Source organism: Macaca nemestrina, chromosome 8, assembly GCF_043159975.1.
Source record: "Macaca nemestrina isolate mMacNem1 chromosome 8, mMacNem.hap1, whole genome shotgun sequence".
Classification (NCBI taxonomy): domain Eukaryota; kingdom Metazoa; phylum Chordata; class Mammalia; order Primates; family Cercopithecidae; genus Macaca; species Macaca nemestrina.
In genome coordinates this window covers 50,634,369-50,653,368 of record NC_092132.1, presented here as the reverse complement: position 1 = coordinate 50,653,368, position 19,000 = coordinate 50,634,369, and the positions used below count along the sequence as shown (strand labels likewise).

At 41.3% G+C, this 19,000-nt stretch overlaps 1 protein-coding gene across 2 annotated transcripts in view; it reads left to right on the top strand.

Moving 5' to 3' along the window:
* LOC105497354 (dpy-19 like 4) overlaps positions 1–19,000 on the top strand; it is a 79,735-nt gene that overhangs the window by 35,161 nt on the left and 25,574 nt on the right. The window contains exons 7-12 of one of the 2 annotated variants that reach the window (XM_071067995.1): positions 6,546–6,669; positions 12,724–12,858; positions 14,983–15,114; positions 15,511–15,609; positions 16,404–16,477; positions 17,847–18,005. In XM_071067995.1, coding sequence (XP_070924096.1) covers positions 6,546–6,669; positions 12,724–12,858; positions 14,983–15,114; positions 15,511–15,609; positions 16,404–16,477; positions 17,847–18,005 — 723 coding nt within the window. The remainder of the gene's footprint in view (positions 1–6,545; positions 6,670–12,723; positions 12,859–14,982; positions 15,115–15,510; positions 15,610–16,403; positions 16,478–17,846; positions 18,006–19,000) is intronic. The other variant, XM_071067996.1, reaches the window with a different exon arrangement.

Here is a 19,000-nt window from a genome sequence, read left to right as displayed (position 1 = left end):
TAGACTGCCAGGCGCAGGGTCTCACACCTGTAATCCCAGCACTTTGGGAGGCTGAAGCAGGAAGATCATGAGATTAAGAGATCTAGGAGACCATCCTGGCCAACATGGGGAAACCCCCCCTCTACTAAAAATACAAAAATTAGCTGGACAGGGTGGCACGCGCCTGTAGTCCCAGCTACTCAGGAGGCTGAGGCAGGAGAATGGCTTGAACCTGGGAGGCGGAGGTTGCAGTGAGCCGAGATTGTGTCACTGCACTCCAGCCTGGGTGACAGAGTGAGACTCGGTCTCAAAAAAAAAAAAAAAAAAAAAAAGCTTAGATTTATCTTTTAATTGTTTATTTGTCAGAGTTCTTTGTTACTGTAGATAACAGTCTTTGGTCTCATATGTGTACTGTGAATATTTTTTCATAGGCTGTGGCTTGCTTTCTTTTAAGATTAGTACTTATAGTAGTATCCTGTCCAAGAAATCTTTCTTTTTTTTTCTTTGTCTTTTTCTTTCTTTCTTTTTGAGACAGGCTGGAGTGCAGTGGTGTGGTCTTGGCTCACTGCAATCTTGACCTCCCAGGCTCAATGGATCCTGTCACCTCAGCCTTCCAAGTAGCTGGGACTACATGCATGTGCCACCGTGCCTTGCTAATTTTTCTATTTTTTGTAGAGGCGTGGTCTCATTATGTTGCCTAGGCTGGTCTCAAACTCCTAGGCTCAAGTGATCCTTTCACTTCAGCCTCCCAAAGTGCTGGGATTACAGGCATGAGTGAGCCACCATGCCCAGCCTCAATAAATCTTTCTTCACTGGAAATATACTGTAATGTTTTCCTATGTTTTCATCAAGAAATGTTATGGTTTCGGTTTTTAGGTTTAGGTATATGATCTATTTCAAATTAATTTTTATGTACAATGTGAGATAATGGTTGAGATTTTCTTTTTCGTATAGTTGTCCAGTTGTTACAGCATGATTTTTAAAAAGACTTTCTTTTTTTTTTTGAGACGGAGTCTTGCTCTGTCGCCCAGGCTGGGGTGCAGTGGCCGGATCTCAGCTCACTGCAAGCTCCACCTCCCGGGTTTACGCCATTCTCCTGCCTCAGCCTCCTGAGTAGCTGGGACTACAGGCGCCCGCCACCTCACCCGGCTAGTTTTTTTTGTATTTTTTAGTAGAGATGGGGTTTCACCGTGTTAGCCAGGATGGTCTCGATCTCCTGACCTCGTGATCCACCCGTCTCGGCCTCCCAAAGTGCTGGGATTACAGGCTTGAGCCACCGCGCCCGGCCAAAAAGACTTTCTTTTTACTAGTGTTTTGACTTAGCACTTTGAGTAAAAATGAACTATGTATGTGTGGGTTTATTTCTAGACTGGTCTTTTTTGTCCTATTGATTTATATATTCTAATTCCAATACCATACTGTGTTGATAACTGTTGCCTTTTTATAAGTCAAAATTAGATTGTTTAACCCTCTAAATGTGTTCTCCTTTGTCCAGATTATTTTGGCTATTGTAGATCCTTAGTACTTCCATATAAATTTTAGAATCAGCTTTTAAATTTCCTTTTTAAAAGCTTGCTCAGATTTTGATAAAGATGTCATGGATCCATCAGTTCAACTGGGGAGAACGGACATGTTAACAATATTGAGTCTTCCATTCTGTGGTATATAAAACATGATACATCTGACATATCACTTCATTTATTTAGGGTTTCTTTCTCTCAGCATTTTTGTGGGTTTTCTTCCTTTTTCTTTTTTTCTTTTTTTGAGACAGAGTCTCTGTCGCCCAGGCTGGAGTGGGAGTGCAGTGGCACAATCTTGGCTCACTGCAGCCTTGACCTGGGTTCAAGCGATCTTCCTGCTTCACTCTACCATATAACTGGGACCATGGAAGCCACACCCAGCTAATTTTTATATTTTTGGTAGAGATGGGATTTTGCCATGTTGACCAGGCTGGTCTTGAACTCCTGGGCTCAAGCAGTCGTCTGTCTGTGCCTCCCAAAGTGTCAGGTGTGAGCCACTGCACCCAGCCCAATTTTCTTGTTTTTAGTGTAGAGATCTTACCCATCTTTTTAAAGATTCATTCATAGAGATTTTATCTTTTTGATGTTGTTATTAATGGTAATTTTAGGCTGGGCGCAGTGGCTCATGCCTGTAATCCAAACACTTTGGGAGGCCGAGGTGGGCGGATCACCAGAGTTTGGGAGTTTGAGACCAGCCTGACCTATATGGAGAAACTCTGTCTCTACTAAAAATACAAAATTAGCTGGGTGTGGTGGTGCATGCCTGTAATGCCAACTACTTGGGAGGCTAAGGCAGGAGACTCGCTTGAACCCGGAGGCAGAGGTTGTGGTGAGCCAAGATCACGCCGTTGCACTCCAGCCTGGGCAATAAGAGCGAAACTCCGTCTCAAAAAACAAAAAAACAAAAAAACTAATTTTAATGTTCATTGATAGTTTATAGAAAAACAATTGATTTGTGTCTATTAACCTTATATCCCACAGCTGGCTGGGTGTGGTGACTCATGCTTGTAATCCCAGCACTTTGAGAGGCCAAGGTGGGTGGATCACCTAAGGTCAGGAGTTTGAGACCAACCTGACCAACATGGTGAAACCCTGTCTCTACAAAAAATACAAAATTCGCTGATTGTGGTGGTGCGTGCCTGTAATCCCAGCTACTGGGGAGGCTGAGGCACGAGAATCACTTGAACTTGGGAGGCGGAGGTTGCAGTGAGCCGAGATCGCACCATTGGACTCCAGCCTGGGCAACAAGAGGGAAACTATCTCAAAACAGCAAAAACAGGGCGAGCACGGTGGCTCACGCCTGTAGTCCCAGGATTTTGGGAGGCGGAGGCGGGCGGATCACGAGGTCAGGAGATCGAGACCATTCCGGCTAACACAGTGAAACCCCGTCTCTACTAAAAATACAAAAAAATAAGCCGGGCGTGGTGTCACATACCTGCAGTCCCAGCTACTTAGGAGGCTGAGGCAGGAGAATCGCTTGAACCCGGGAGGCAGAGGTGGCAGTGAGCCGAGATCACGCCATTACACTCCAGCCTGGGTGACAGAGTGAGACTCCATCTCAAAAAAAAAAAAAAAAAGAAACTGTATAGCCCACAGCCTCGCTAAATTCATTTATTCGTTTTGGTATTTTTTTGAGTTTTTTTTTTTTTTTTTTTTTTTTTGAGACGGAGTCGCACTCTGTCATCTGGGCTGGAGTGCAGTGGTGCGATCTTGGCTCACTGCAAGCTCGGCCTCCCGGGTTCACGCCATTCTCCTGCCTCAGCCTTTGGAGTAGCAGGGACTACAGGTGCCCGCCACCGTGCCCGGCTAATTTTTTTGTATTTTTAGTAGAGACGGGGTTTCACTGTGTTAGCCAGGATGGTCTCGATCTCCTGACCTCGTGATCCGCCAACCTCGGCCTCCCAAACTGCTGGAATTACAGGCATGAACCACCGCGCCCGACTTTTTAAGATTCTTTAGGGTTTTCTATGTACACAGTATCTTCTGCAAAAAAAAACCCCACAGTTTTACTTTCCTTTGCAACTTGATTCCTTGTGTTTCTTTTCCTCATCGTACTGTACTGACTAAGCTATGGCAGAAGATTTAACAATGTTAGCCTCTGAATGGGTGAGATTATAGGTGTTTTAAGATTTTTCTTCTTTTTGTTAGTATATATTTTCTAATATTTCTTTAACAAACATATATTGCTTTTACAATAAAATATTTTTCAAAAAAGAATAAGTATGAAGAAAGGAAAACATGCAGAATACATTTAAGTTTAAAAAGCAGAATATAAATTCATTGAAGAGTTTTGATCCTGTAAAATATTTATATAAGGGATAAATACTTGAATGGATTATAGGGCAGTGGAGATCCTTGATTTTTTATGATAGTGATTAGTATTATTACAGATATTGACAGGAACAAAAATATTTATGTGTAATTATTTTTTACCCTGTTTTTATCTCTTTCTTCCTAGGAAATTCTTTTGTCTTGTTTTGCTTAGCTACTGAACTATTGTGCTAAACAGAAAATGGTCAAAATATTATTTTGAAGCATCACAGAGAGGGCTGCAGATGACTTAAGAAAGTACGGTGGCTCACGCCTGTTATCCCAGCACTTTGGGAGGCTGAGGCAGGTGGATCATGAGGTCAGGAGTTCCAAACCAGCCTGGCCGTCATAGTGAAACCTTGTCTCTACTAAAAATACAAAAAATTAGCCAGGCGTGGTGGTGAGCACCTGTAGTCCCAGCTACTCAGGAGGCTGAGGCAGGAGAATCGCTTGAACCTGGGAGGCAGAGATTGTAGTGAGCCGAGATTGCACCATTGCACTCCAGCCTGGGTGACAGAGCAAGACTCCGTCTCAAAAAAAAAAAAAAAAGTAAAAAAGGAAGTACATTGTGCTACCGGGCATGGTAGCTCACACCTGTTATCCCAGCACTTTGGGAAGCAAAGGCAGGCAGATTGTTTGAACCCAGAAGTTTGAGACCAGCCTGGGCAACGTGTCATAATGCTGGCTCTACTAAAAATACAAAAAATTAGGTGGGTGTGGTGGCATGTGCCTGTAATCCCAGCTACTTGGGGATACTGAGGCGGGGCGATCCTCTGAGCCTGGGAGGTCGAGGCTGCAGTGAGCCATGATGGTGTCACTGCACTCCAGCAATTGGGGAGGGAATAGGAAGAAAGTTATTAGTGCTTAGAGGTCTGAGACTAGGAAAAGAGATGAGTAAAAATGATTTTTAGGGTTTATTATATATGCTGCTATTATGAATAGGAAAAAAGTTATTAGTGCTTAGAGGTCTGAGACTAGGAAAAGAGATGAGTAAAAATGATTTTTAGGATTTATTATATATGCTGCTATTATGGAAGGAGAAAATTGCTTTCTCAAAAATGTTTTTGTTCCTATGTTTTCATGGCATTTTGAAGTATGTGTTTGTTTCTTTTGGCTGTGATAACATGCTGAGCCTGGTTGGATTTATTGCTGTTGCAACTTTATCTTCTTGGTCTGTGAGGATGTGACATTTGTAATTTTGATTATTTGCAAACAATTCAGTGGTTCATGATTGGTGTAATTGGAAATATAATTACCAACTCTGATACCAGTATGTAGGAGTGTGTCACTTGGCCATTGAGGGAACTAAGTTAACATGCAAGCATGTTAATCATTATTACTTAGACAAATTAGGCAGCAATTTTCATAAATTTTCAAAAAAACAATAGCACCTTTATTTTTGTGTAGAAAATAGCTATTGAGTGTAAGAGAGCCAAATTCTATGATTGCTGGAGAGGTATGAGGTATTGTGGTATGAGGATATGCACAGGACACAACAAGCTCTCAATGAAAATTGATTGAGGAGTCTTGCTGTGTCACCCAGGCTGGAGTGCAATGGCGTGATCTCTGCTGTCCGCAACCTCCGCCTCCCGGGTTCAAGCAATTCTTCTGCCTCAGCCTAACAAGTAGCTGGTACTACAAGCACGCACCACCACGCCAAGCTAATTTTTGTGTTATTAATAAAGATGGGTTTTCACCACGTTGGCCAGGCTGGTCTGGAACTCCTGAGCTTAGGTGATCCATCTGCTTCAGCCTCCCAAATTGCTAGGATTACAGGCATGAGCCACCGTCCCCGGCCTGACATTCCTATATTTCTGATTCTGGGAATTTTCAAGTCTCTAAGTATATCACATAAAAGACTGTGATATTAATTCTGGGGAACCTGCTGACTGAAAAGATTATTGAATTAGATATCAAAAGATGAGCATTTTAATCCCAGTTATGCCACCTACTAGCTAGATGGCCTTGATTAAATTACCTTACATTTCTGAACTTCATACTCCTTTTGTAAAGGGGAATAAGAACTTTGGATCTGCCAGGCTGCTAATTATATGGTGCAGATTGTACTCTAGTGAAGGGTAGCCATCTGGTTAAGGGAAGGGAGGGTGTGGCTGAAATCCGGGGTACTCTGTGCAACAAGCTGTGTACCTTAGCATGGGGTGTGCCTAGAGAAGGCATGCCTTTTTCAATCTCTCACAGAGGCCCGTCTGTTCACCAAGTAGTGCACAGTAGCTCTGCAGCTTCTTGGGGGCGACGGGGGCCGGAGGTGAGACCCTATTAATTTGCTCAAAGATGCTGTATAGACCATGGTGGATCTGGGCTGGGCGCGGTGGCTCATGCCTGTAATCCCAGCAGTTTGGGAGGTCGAGGCGGGTACATACCTGAGGTCAGGAGTTTGAGACAACATGGTGAAACCCAGTCTCTACTAAAAATATAAAAATTAGCCAGGTGTGGTGATTCGCGCCTGTAATCCCAGCTATGCAGGAGGCTGAGGTTCACTTGAACCCTGGAGGCAGAGGTTGCAGTGAGCCAAGATCGTGCCACTGCACTGCAGCCTGAGCGACAGAGATAGACTCCACCTCAAAAAAAAAAAAAAAAAGACAATGGTGGATCTGGCTATGCCTGCCTCACAGGATTGTTATGGAGAACAATGAGATTTGTGTTCAAGTACTTTGAAAAGTATAATGTAACACAAATATAATGTCTTATTTACTGTTCATCTGTGGTTTATTTTAGGGTAGATACAACAAGAATTGAATACTCCATTCCTTTAAGAGAAAACTGGGCACTACCATATTTTGCATGCCAAATTGCTGCACTTACAGGCTATTTAAAAAGCAACTTAAATACTTATGGAGAGGTAAGATACAAATCTGTTTTATCCATTGCAGCTAATTCTAATGTATTGCAAATGTGGTACATAATAGCAAATAAATTTTAGTCCTAGTAAGAATTAAATAATATTTAATGAAGCCTGGTTACTACATATTAAAAGGTATAGTTAGGTAGTTTTCTTACAACACTGTTACTCTGTAATCTGATTAACAGTCAACAAGGAGAAAGGAGATGTTTTATTATTTTAATATAGTTAACTTGACAAATATATGAAGAATCTCTTATTTTGAAAATCTGTTCCACTGTTATTTTATCACTTCTCGGACTTCTGGAACATTGATGGCCTTCAATCACAATGATTTAAAGATATATTAAACAAGATGTAGAGTGACCACAAATGACAGCAGTGTTAACTTGGATGGCAGCCCTGCATATTCTGTTTCTTCACATGTTTTCTGTGACTGAGGTATAGGTAGGTTGGTAAAAATTTCAGGAGACTTTCCCTGGTAGTTTAGATCCTTACATTGTTATTGTTATTGTTGTTGCCACAGCCCTTTTGGCAGTTAGAAAAAGCCTGCAGAGTCTGTCTCAGGATAATGATTTTAGGCCAGGCGCTGTGGCTCATGCCTATAATCCCAGCACTGTGGGGGGCTGAGGGCAGATCACTTAAGGTCAGGAGTTTGTGACCAGCCTGGCCAACATGGTGAAACCTTGTCTCTAATAAAAATTCAAAAATTAGCCAGGTGTGATGGCATACACCTGTAATCCCAGCTACTTGGGAGGCTGGGGTGGGAGGATCGCTTGAACCTGGGAGGCGGAGGTTGCAGTGAGCTGAGATCGCACCACTGCCTTCTAGCCTGGGCAACAGAGTGAGACCCTGCCTCCAGATAGAAAAAGAATAATTATTTAAAATGCATAAAATGATTATAGAGGCAACCAGTTATATTGAAATTGACTGAATTGTAACAGTCCTTTGATAGTCTTCTTATTTGGGGTTAAGAATTCCTGGCTAGAAAAAGAGAGCAGAGATTATTAAACCTGGTTGTCCAGGAAACAGGATGTACTTATGGGTCCTTTATAAAAATCTCTGAAAAAATGTACTATTGTTTTCTCCTTTCAGTGGTGACAAATGTCCTGAGCATAGCAAACTTTATTATTTCATTTTTATAACTAGCATTTCCTTTTTTGTGTATAAAATAACATGAACACATTTCAGCTTTGTGGTCTTCCTTTATGTTGTATTTGTATAAAGATCTTTCTGCACAAGAGTATATTTTCTTTTTTTTTTTTTTAGACAGTCTTACTATCTGTCACCCAGGCTGGAGTGTAATGGCGTGATCTCTGCTCACTGCAACCTCTGCCTCCCAGGCTCAAGCGATTCTCCTGCCTTAGCCTCTTGTGTAGCTGGGATTACAGGTGCCCAGCACCATGCCCAGCTAATTTTTGTATTTTTAATAGAGACGGGGTTTCACTATGTTGGCCAGGCTGGCCTCGAACTCCTGACCTCAAATGTTCTGCCCTCCTTGGCCTCCCAAAGTGCTGGGACTATAGCTATGAGCCACTGCACCTGGCCAAGAATATATTTTCTTTAATAGTCAGAGAGTCTATGATTGAATATTTTCCTGTTTGATTGTACAGCTGTCTCTTAGAGAAGAATAGTGCTTCAATTGTTAAGTAAAAGAGTTTAGTATAGGCCGGGTGTGGTGGCTCACGCCTATAATATTACCCAGCGCTTTGGGAGGCTGAGGCAGGCGGATCCCCTGAGGTCAGGAGTTCGAGACCAGCCTGGCCAACATGGCGAAACCCGTCTCTATTAAAAATACAAAAATTAGCTGGGTGTGGTGGTGCACAGCTGTACTCCCAGCTAGTTGGGAGGCTGAGGTGGGAGAATCGCTTGAACCCAGAGTTGGGGGTTGCAGTGAGCTGAGATCATGCCACTGCACTCCAACCTGGGCAACAGAGTAAGACTCCGTCTCTAAAAAAAAAAAAAAGAGTTTGGTATAGCAGAATGAACTGCCTAAGTTTCTTTATATTTACCTTTTTGTTTGTTTCTTTGAGACATGGACTCGCACTGTCACCCAGGCTGGAGTGCAGTGGCATGATCTAGGCTTACTACATTTTTGACCCATCACCCATCTTCCCCCAATAATATCTTGCATGACCTTAATACCTTGTCAAAGTCAAGAAATTGACATTGATATAATACTGTTAATTCAGGCACTGACTTTCTTAACATTTCACCAGGTTTTACATGTACTGCTTTTGTGGAAAGTGGGTGTATAGTCATATTAGTTGTTATCACATGTATACATTTGAGTAACCGTCATCATAATCAAGACATAGAACTCTTCTCTCACCACTAAGAAACTCTTGTGTACGTTAATAATCACATCCTTCCTCTAACCCAAACCTCTGGCAACCACTGATCTCTTCTCTATCACTATAGTTTTGTCACCTTGAAAGGTTATATAAATGGAATCAAATCATGTAGTATGTAACCTTTTAAGATTAGCTTTTTTCACTCAGCCTAATAATGCCCTTGACATCCATGTGAGTTATTACGTGTGAATACTTTGCTCCTTGCCATCACTGAGCAGTATTTTAGCAACATGTTCTTTTTTTTTGTTTTTTGTTTTTTTTTTGAGAGTGGGAGTCTCTTGCTCTGTTGCCCAGGCTGGAGTGCAGTGGGACAATCTCAGCTCACTGCAACCTCCGCCTCCTGGGTTCAAGCGATTATCATGCATCAGCCCCCCTAGCAGCTGGGACTACAGACGCACATCACCACACCCAGCTAATTTTTGTATTTTTAGTAGAGACAGAGTTTTACCATGTTGGCCAGGCTGGTCTCGAACTCCTGGCCTCAAGTGATCCACCTGCCTTGACCTCACAGAGTGTGTCCGGAGTTGGTTCTTTCCAGTGGGTTGGTGGTCTCGCTGACTTCAAGAATGAAGCTGCGGACTGTTGGGGTGAGTGTTACAGCTTTTAAAGATGGCACGGACCCAAAGAGTGAGTGGTAGCAAGGTTTATTGTGAAGAGCGAAAGAACAAAGCTTCCACAGCATGGAAGGGGACCGAAGCGGGTTGCCACTGCTGACTGGGGTGGCCAGCTTTTATTCCCTTATTTGTCCCCTGTCATGTTCTGTTTTTGTCCTATCAGAGTGCCCATTTTTCAATTCCCCCTGCGATTGGCTACTTTTAGGATCCTTCTGATTGGTGCATTTTACAGAGCGCTGATTGGTGCACTTTACAGAGCACTGATTGGTGCATTTTACAGAGCACTGATTGGTGCGTTTTACAGAGCACTGATTGGTGCATTTTACAATCCTCTTGCTAGCTACAGAGCACTGATTGGTGTGGTTTTACAGAGTGCTGATTGGTGCATTTTACAGTCCTAGCTACAGAGTGCTGATTGGTGTGTTTTACAATCCTCTTGTAAGACAGAAAAGTTCTCCAAGTCCCCACTGGACCCAGGAAGTCCAGCTGGCTTCACCTCTCAAAAGTGTTGAGACTATTGGTGTGAGCCACTGTGCTCAGCTTACATGTGTGGTTTTTTTTTTTTTTTTTTTTTTTTTTTTTTTTTTTTTTTTTGAGATGGAGTTTCGCTCTTGTTGCCCAGGCTGGCGTGCAATGGTGCGATCTCGGCTCAACACAACTTCTGCTTCCCTGGTTCCAGCAATTCTCCTGCCTCAGCCTCCCAAGTAGCTGGGATTACAGGCCTGCTGCACCATGCCCAGCTAATTTTGTATTTTTAGTAGAGACGAGGTTTCTCCATGTTGGTCAGGTTAGTCTCGAACTCCCGACCTCAGGTGATCCGCCTGCCAAGGCCTCCCAAAGTACTGGGATTACAGGTGTGAGTCACCGTGCCCAGCCCATATACTTTTAAAAAATCACGTATTTTGTATTTTGCTTCCCATTGTTGAGGCTAAGTTTCGTCGTCCCAGTTGCCTTAGGATATCCAAGTTCAGTTCAGTCTTTTGTGCAGTTATCTGGAGTCATTAAGAAACATTTGTGGTTGATTATTGAAACCTGTTTGATGTATCACATAAATCCTATGTGTAAAAAGTTCACACTAGGCCGGGCGCGGTGGCTCAAGCCTGTAATCCCAGCACTTTGGGAGGCCGAGACGGGCGGATCACGAGGCCAGGAGATCGAGAGACGATCCCGGCTAACACGGTGAAACCCCGTCTCTACTAAAAAATACAAAAAAACTAGCCGGGCGAGGTGGCGGGCGCCTGTAGTCCCAGCTACTCAGGAGGCTGAGGCAGGAGAACGGCGTAAACCCAGGAGGCGGAGCTTGCAGTGAGCTGAGATCCGGCCACTGCACTCCAGCCTGGGTGACAGAGCAAGACTCCGTCTCAAAAAAAAAAAAAAAAAAAAAGTTCACACTACAGGCACAGTGAAAGTGAAGCCCTGTGAGACACTGCAAGCAAGGTCGGGGTAGGCAAGACTGCACAGAACCTTGAAAATGCTCAGGGAAAGAAATAACTTTGCTAACTCTACAGGTTGTGTTTGATACATAGTTCTCTCTTTAAGACATTTTTACTGTGTGCTCTTAGAGTAGTTTGAGAGTCAACCTTTGGAATTAACAATTTGTTTTAGTATGTTGTAGCTTTTCCCCAGAATCTCAGAATTAATCTCCAAATGCCCGGTACGTTAATTAGGCTGGGTCTAGATTTGAGCCTTCATTGCTTTCTGGAATTGGTTTCTCTGGGAATGATGGTGTCAGGTCTGGTTATTACAGTTCTGATTGTTCCACATTAGAAGGCTTCCAGAACCCTTGCCCTGCCCATAGCTATCGTGACAGGAAGAGCAGAAGCTTATGTTAGAGCCCTTCTGTGCTTTGCAGTTGGTGTTATTTGCCCAACAGGTGGAAGTTTGCCATTTCTTACATTTGGTTCTCTGGTCTTAATCTAATTCAGGATGCTGGAAAATTATTTTATCTGCTGAAGGCTGAGGTATTTCTGACTCTGGAATTTATCCTTGAGTGTAGTCAGCTGAGTATGAAAGACTTAGTTTTAGAGAGCACAGTTCTTAGGTTTCTTGACTGACCTTTATTGTCCTTCTCCTTCACTGTTCTTATCTGAACAAGGTCATTTGACACTACAGCCAGTGGAGGGATCCAGAGTTTAAAAGTAGGTCCATGGAAGAAGGAGAAGCTGTTGTTGAATATGTTATGGGATTTGTCACAGACTTGGTAACTTGCTAAGGGATCACATGGGAGATGACATTTTGAAGGACAAAATTGACCTAGGCAGATTTTCGGCAAGGGCAGTGACATCCCTTGTGTTTAGTATTTAGCAGAGGAAAAGAGCTGAAAGTTTAATATGGCTGACAGTACAGGCATTGGGGAAAGATAACACTTCTGTTGACAGGAAATGAAAAAAGCAAAGACATAGGCTGTGGAATAGGCTGAGATGTAAACAGACTATTTAAATGAAGTTTTTAAGAAAATAAGTTTGAACCATGATGAATACCAACATTTAAGTTATTTGGACAGAGAAAAGTTAACATAAATTGTTAACCAAGTATAAAGTCATTAACTTGCTAAATGAAAGGGTAATAAGAGCCTGAAAGTTTCATAGAGATCACAACTATAGAAAGCGGCTACCACCACTAGGACTGAGGGAACAAAGGGAAAATTAGGAAATTATTAAAACTTGAAGCACCATGGAATTGAAATATTATTTTCACAGCAAAAGGAGTTGCTTCCACAATAACAAAAGCTCACCAGCCAGGTCTAGTAAACGCCACCACTTTCTTATATTTATTGCTTTACTTCTTTTGGGATGAAAGAAAATTATATTGAATTTTCTTTTTCTTCCCCTTTGTCTTCCTGAAATTCTCAATGTGATGTTGAACACTGAAGGACAAGTGGTTGATTTATCTCAAGTGCCTTATTTGAGCTCTTGTTGTTTTTGTAAGGATTTAATAATAATTATGTGATTTAAAAACAAAGTTTCAATAATTATATAGCTTAAAGTTGAATGAGTAACAGAGCTGCAACTTTGAGGTAACAGTCTCATAGGCTTTTATCGTAATAAAGCTGTTGATATTTAGTTTCTTTCATTTGTTTTCCCTAGAGGTTTTGCTACTTGTTGATGAGTGCTTCAACTTACACATTTATGATGATGTGGGAGTATAGCCATTATCTCCTGTTTCTTCAAGCAATATCTCTATTCCTGCTAGATATCTTTTCACTGAAGCAAAATGACAAGGTATTATGGCATTTTGAAATGATGATTTTAAATCCAGAGAATGAATGTATTTATAGCATTGTATCTTAAAACCTCTCTTTTCTTCATCCATACACTCCTATGGTTCATAACCCCAATGCGTACAACATTTAAGTTATTTGGACAAAGAGAAGTTAACATAAATTGTTAACCAAGTATAAAGTCATTAACTTGCTAAATGAAAGGGTAATAGAGCCTGAAAGTTTCATGGAGATCGCAACGCAGAAAGCAGTTAACTGCTAGGGAAAAATATGAAATTATTAAAACGTAGAAATATAGAACAGGACCTCACAGAGCTGATACTCAGACTTTTGAGCTCAGAAATACCAGCTTTGCTCAAAAGTAGGGCCCTTCAGAATTGGGACCCAGGCCTCTGAGGATGTGGCTGTGTCTGACTGGTCTTGGGTTTCTTGGCTGGAAGATGTGATGAAGCTAGTTCTTGAAGTGTTGGGAAAACTGCAGCTGCATTCAGTGCTTCCATAGGAAGTAATTGCTCTGTTGGGTTGAAGAAGCATCCTTGAGGTGAGATCACAGGACCCTCAAGTCATCAGGAAGCAAGAAGAAGGAGCAGGCTCCTTCCTCCTCCAGGCTTGCACTTTCCCTCTAGCATTTCCTATTGGCAGAGCTTCATAGGGAACCGACAGGAAAAGCAGAAATGTAGATTGCAGAGTCCTAGGCCCAGCATTGCCAGGCAAAGGATAGAAAGGGGAGTTTGGAACTAAGAGAGTTATTTGGTAACTGGCACACTTCTGTAGAACCAGAACCCAAATCAAAAATAGAACATAAGCCAGGTATGGTGGCACATGCGTGTAGTCCCAGCTACTCGGGAGGCCAAGGCAGGAGGATTGCTTAAGCCCAGGAATTCAAATCCAGCCTGGGCAACACAGTGAGACCCTATCTGTACAAAAAATTTTTTTTAATTAGCTGTGTGAGGTGGGAGGATCACTTGACCAGCCTGAGCAATATGGTGAGACCCCACCTCTAAAAAAATTTAAAAAGGGAATAGATCATTACCATCACCCAGAAGTCTCCATCATGCTCTGTCTCCCAGTCATTACTTCAACCCCCAAGGGTAACTACTGTTCTGACTTGTAACAGTGAGGTATCTTTTTGGTTTTTTTTGGACGGAGTCTCACTCTGTTGTCCAGGCTAGAGTGCGGTGGCTCAATCTCAGCTCACTGCAACCTCCACCTCCTGGCTTCAAGCGATTCTCCTGCCTTAGCCTTCCAAGTAGCTGGGATTACAGGCGCTTGCCACCACACCCAGGTAGTTTTTGTATTTTTAGTAAAGATGGGATTTCACCATGTTAGCCAAACTGGTCTCGAACTCCTGACCTTTTGATCCACCCGCCTCAGCCTCCCAAAGTGTTGGAATTACAGGCATGAGCTACCGCACCTGACCGAGGTATCTTTTTTTTTTTTTTAAAGTGGCTCTGGCTATTGACTGATTTTTTTTCTTTTTGTTTTTTATTTTATTTTAATTTATTTATTTTTACTTTTTTGGAGACAGGGTCTCACTCTGTCACCCAGGCTGGAGTGCAGTGGCTCAATCATAGTTCACTGCAACCTCTGCCTCCCAGGCTCAAGCGATCCTTCTACCTCAGCCTCCTGAGTAGCTGAGACTACAAGTGCGTGCCACCATGCCCGTCTGATTTTTCTTTTTTCTTTTTCTTTTTTTGAGACAGTCTTGCTCTGTCACCCAGGCTGGAGTGCAATGGTGCGATTTTGGCTCACTGCAACTTCCACCTACCGGGTTAAGCAATTCTCTTGCCTCAGCCTCCCGAGTAGCTGGGATTACAGGCTCTCGCCACCATGCCCAGCTAATATTTTTTGTTTTTAATAGAGACGGGTTTCACAATGTTGGCCAGACTTGTCTCGAACTCCTGACCTCAAGTGATCTACCCACCTTGGCCTCCCAAAGTGCTGGGATTTCAGATGTGAGCCACCATGCCCGGCCAACATTAAAAATATTGATTGAACATTTGCATAATACTTTCCTAAATTATAGTAGAGCATTTACTGTATAATTATATTTAAATCTAAATAAAACAAATGAAAACATGTATGATAAAATATAACTTATTCTCACTTATTTTTGTCACAACAGGTTTATGAAGTTTATAAAATCTACATATTTTCCCTCTTTCTGGGATATTTACTGCAATTTGAGAATCCAGCTTTGTTGGTATCTCCTTTACTAAGTTTAGTAGCAGCCTTAATGCTTGCTAAGTGCCTTCAGGTAATTAGAACTGTCTTTTTATTGTTCTTATTTTAATTTATTTTTTTTGAGATGGAGTCTTGCTCTGTTGCCCAGGCTGGAGTACATCTCAGCTCACTGCAACCTCTGCCTCCTGGGTTCAAGTGATTCTCCTGCCTCAGCCTCCCAAGTAGCTGGGATTAGAAGCATGTGCCACCCCACCCAGCTAATTCTTGTATTTTTAGTAGAGACCGGGTTTCACCATGTTGGCCAGGCTGGTGTCAAACTCCTGACCTCAAGTGATCCCCCCTCCTTGGCTTCCCAAAGTGCTGAGATTACAGGCTTGAGCCACCGTGCTCGGCCATTCTTATGATTACTTTTTAAATTGTTAATTTTTTAACACCTCACTTCTTTATTCATATGCTTTTTCCTCCACAGCTGAATGTGAAGAAAGGAAGTTTTGTAGCTAAAATAATAAAAGTGATTAATTTTTACTTGGTGTGTACTCTGACAATAACATTGAATATTATAATGAAGGTAAGTAACTCTCTGGGATTCATATAGTAAAACAAAATGAATAATGAAGTATATTGGACTAAATTTTAATGAGAATAATGAGGTAGCACAGTAATAGAGTTTAAACAGTATAATTTTGAGTTAAACAATAATCATAACTAGCATATTGGGTGAGAAAGTAGGATTCTGATTCTTTTCTGTATATAGTTAAAAAGAAAAAGGGAATGCATATTTTTTATTAAGTTAAAAATGTCACCATATGGAATAAAGTGAGACAAATGAAAAGTGTTTAGAAGAGTGGGTGAGTTACTTGAGCCTGGTGGGATAAGGTTGAAATGTTCTTGATCACCTGAGGTTAGGAGTTTGAGACCAGGTTGGCCAACATGGTAAAACCTCATCTCTACTAAAAATACAAAAAATTAGCTGAGCGTGGTGGTACGTGTCTGTAATCCCAGCTACTGGGGAGGCTGAGGCAGGAGAATCGCTTGAACCTGGGAGGCAGAGGTTGCGGTGAGCCAAGATCATGCCATTGCACTCCAGCCTGGGCAACAAGAATGAAACTCTGTCTCAAAAAAAAAAAAAGAAAAGAAAAAAAGAAATGTTCTTAGTACCCCATTGTAGTTTATGCTTTAACATAAGGTCATGGTATTGATTTATGTCAGTAAATCTCCTTGCTTCCTAGTCGTACCATATATTATTTATTCATATTTTTGTTTTGTAGTCTTGTTGTGTTTTCTGTCTCTAGTATTGGGGAAAGCATGTGCTTGTAAGCATAGCTAATATTTCTTTGTTTAACTGGTGTTTTTCTCTTCTAGATGTTTGTCCCACACAAAGAAAATGGGCATATGCTGAAATTCCTTGAAGTAAAATTTGGACTAAATATGACTAAGTAAGTTTTAGATTATGTAAGTTTACCTAAATTGATACCACTTAGACAATAAAGATAAAAAAACTTCAATGGCCGGGCATAGTGGCTCACATCTGTAATGCTAGCACTTTGGGAGGCTGAGGCGGGTAGTTCATGACTGCTTGGGCAACATGGCAAAACCCTGTCTCTACAAAAAAACCAACCAAAAAAAAAAAAAAAATTAGCTGGGTGTGGTGGTGCATGCCTTGGTCCCAGTTATTTAGGAAGCTGAGGTAGGAGGACCACCTGAGCCTGGGAGGTGGAGGTTGTAGTGAGCCAAGATCGTGCCAGTGCACCCCAGCCCGGGCGACAGTGAGACCCTGTCTTAAAAAAGAAAAGAAAAAAAAAACCTTAGAATGTGTTTACCACATTGTTAAACTTTAACATTTTGTTCTAAACCCAATGATTTAAGTAGACATTCTCAATCCATCAGTGAGCACTCCTGAACATCACTCCATCTCTAACATCCTTCCCCACGGCTAGGGATTGAGGATAGGAGTTTAGAGATGGATGAGAAATGAGGACGCAGATAAACATATATACAACCAGGAGTCTTGTTGATCATACTTAGGGCCAAAAAATGTTTATCCTGATTCATACTGCTCAAAAGGTTTACATTTCAAATGTTATGATTTATCTTAATAAGTAGGTATCTCTTTTTTAAGTGGGTCCTAGTTGAGTTACACCTGTCAATATAGAGTAGGTCTATCCAATAATAATATGTGAACCACTTATGTAATTGTAATTTTCTAGTAGCCGTATTTTTAAAAATACAAAGAAGCAAGTGAAATTAATTTTAACATATTTTCTCTAATATATAAAAATAATTTGTAAACAATGTAAAAATTATTAAGGATATATTTTGTTTTTCAAATCATTATTTTGCTCTTCTTTTCTTTGAAATCCTGGGTGTATTTTGTACTTAAAGTATGTCTCAATTTGAATTGGCCACATTTCAGCTGTTTAAAAACCTCATGTCTCTAGTAGCTACCATATTTGACAATGCATTTGTAGAGGTTAGCCAGCTGAATTGTTTGTTGTCTTCTAGATAAAGATAGAAACCAAAATTCCCTAAAAACTATATTGGGCTTTAGAGATGGTCACGTTACTTGGCAATAAAAAGCAGCAGTTTTACATTCATTAGAGCAGTTTTAGTGAGAGCACATGCTTTGTTTACTAATACGTTACTAATATTATCGTCATTTATAAAGGATAGTACCTTGCTATTATAAGTAAACGGGTTTAGGAAATGTGGTTTTTCTTAGTTTTTACTGATATTAAAAAAAATACTTCTGTGTTCAGTAGTTTAAAACGTCTGTGAATTTAATATCATGCTTTTTGTCTTCTATAGGAATTTTACAATGAATTGGCTCCTCTGTCAAGAATCCCTGCAGGCACCATCTCAAGATTTTTTTCTGCGATTGACACAGTCTTCTTTATTACCTTTCTATATCCTGGTGTTAATTATTTGTTTTCTTTCTATGTTGCAAGTTATTTTTAGGAGGATTAAGTAAGTACCTATGAGAATCAATCATATTACTAACATACATTATGGAAATATATTAAATACTTATTTTTAATATTCTTCCAATATTTTTATATTTGTTTTAGAGCTTCTAATTCCATTCTCTTTTCATTGACATGGAAAATATCATTATAAGATATGTTGGCCAGGTGCGACGGCTCACACCTGTAATCCCAACACTTTGGCAGGCCAAAGCCGGCAGATCACAAGGTCGGGAGTTTGAGACCAGTCAGGCCAATATGGTGAAACCCCATCTCTACTAAAAGTACAAAAATTAGCTGGACGTGATGGCGCTCACTGTTAATCCTAGCTACTCGGGAGGCTGAGGCAGGTGAATCGCTTGAACCTGGAAGGCAGAGGTTGTGGTAAGCCGAGATTGCACTACTGCACTCCAGCCTGGGCAACACAGTGACACTCCCTGTCAAAAAAAAAAAAAAAAGGTTTTGTTGACCAGAAAAATTTAAACTTAGTTTTTTGTTTTGTTTTGTTTTTTGTTTCTGTCTTTTTTTTTGAGACAGAGTCTCACTCTTGTTGCCCAGGCTGGAGTGCAGTCGCACAATCTTGGCTCTGTGCAACCTCTGCCTCCCGGGTTCAAGCAATTCTCCTACCTTAGCCTGGGTTCAAGCGATTCTCCTACCTCAGCCTCCCGAGTAGCTGGGATTACAGGCATGCGCTGCCACGCCCAGCTAATTTTGTATTTTATCTATGTTGGTCAGGTTGGTCTCAAACTCCCGACCTCAGGTGATCCACCCGCCTCGGCCTCCCAAAGTGCTGGGATTACAGGCATGAGCCACCGTGCTCAGCCCTAAACTTAGAGACTTAATATATAACTGAAGTTTAAATAATCAGTTAAACTTTTACAGACCGATTCACTAATTTGTACAAATGTTTACTTAATATAAGAATAATTTATTCTATTTAACTTAAACGAAGTTAGCAGTATAAGTAGTTTTAAATTACAAAGTTTGAGGCCAGGGGCA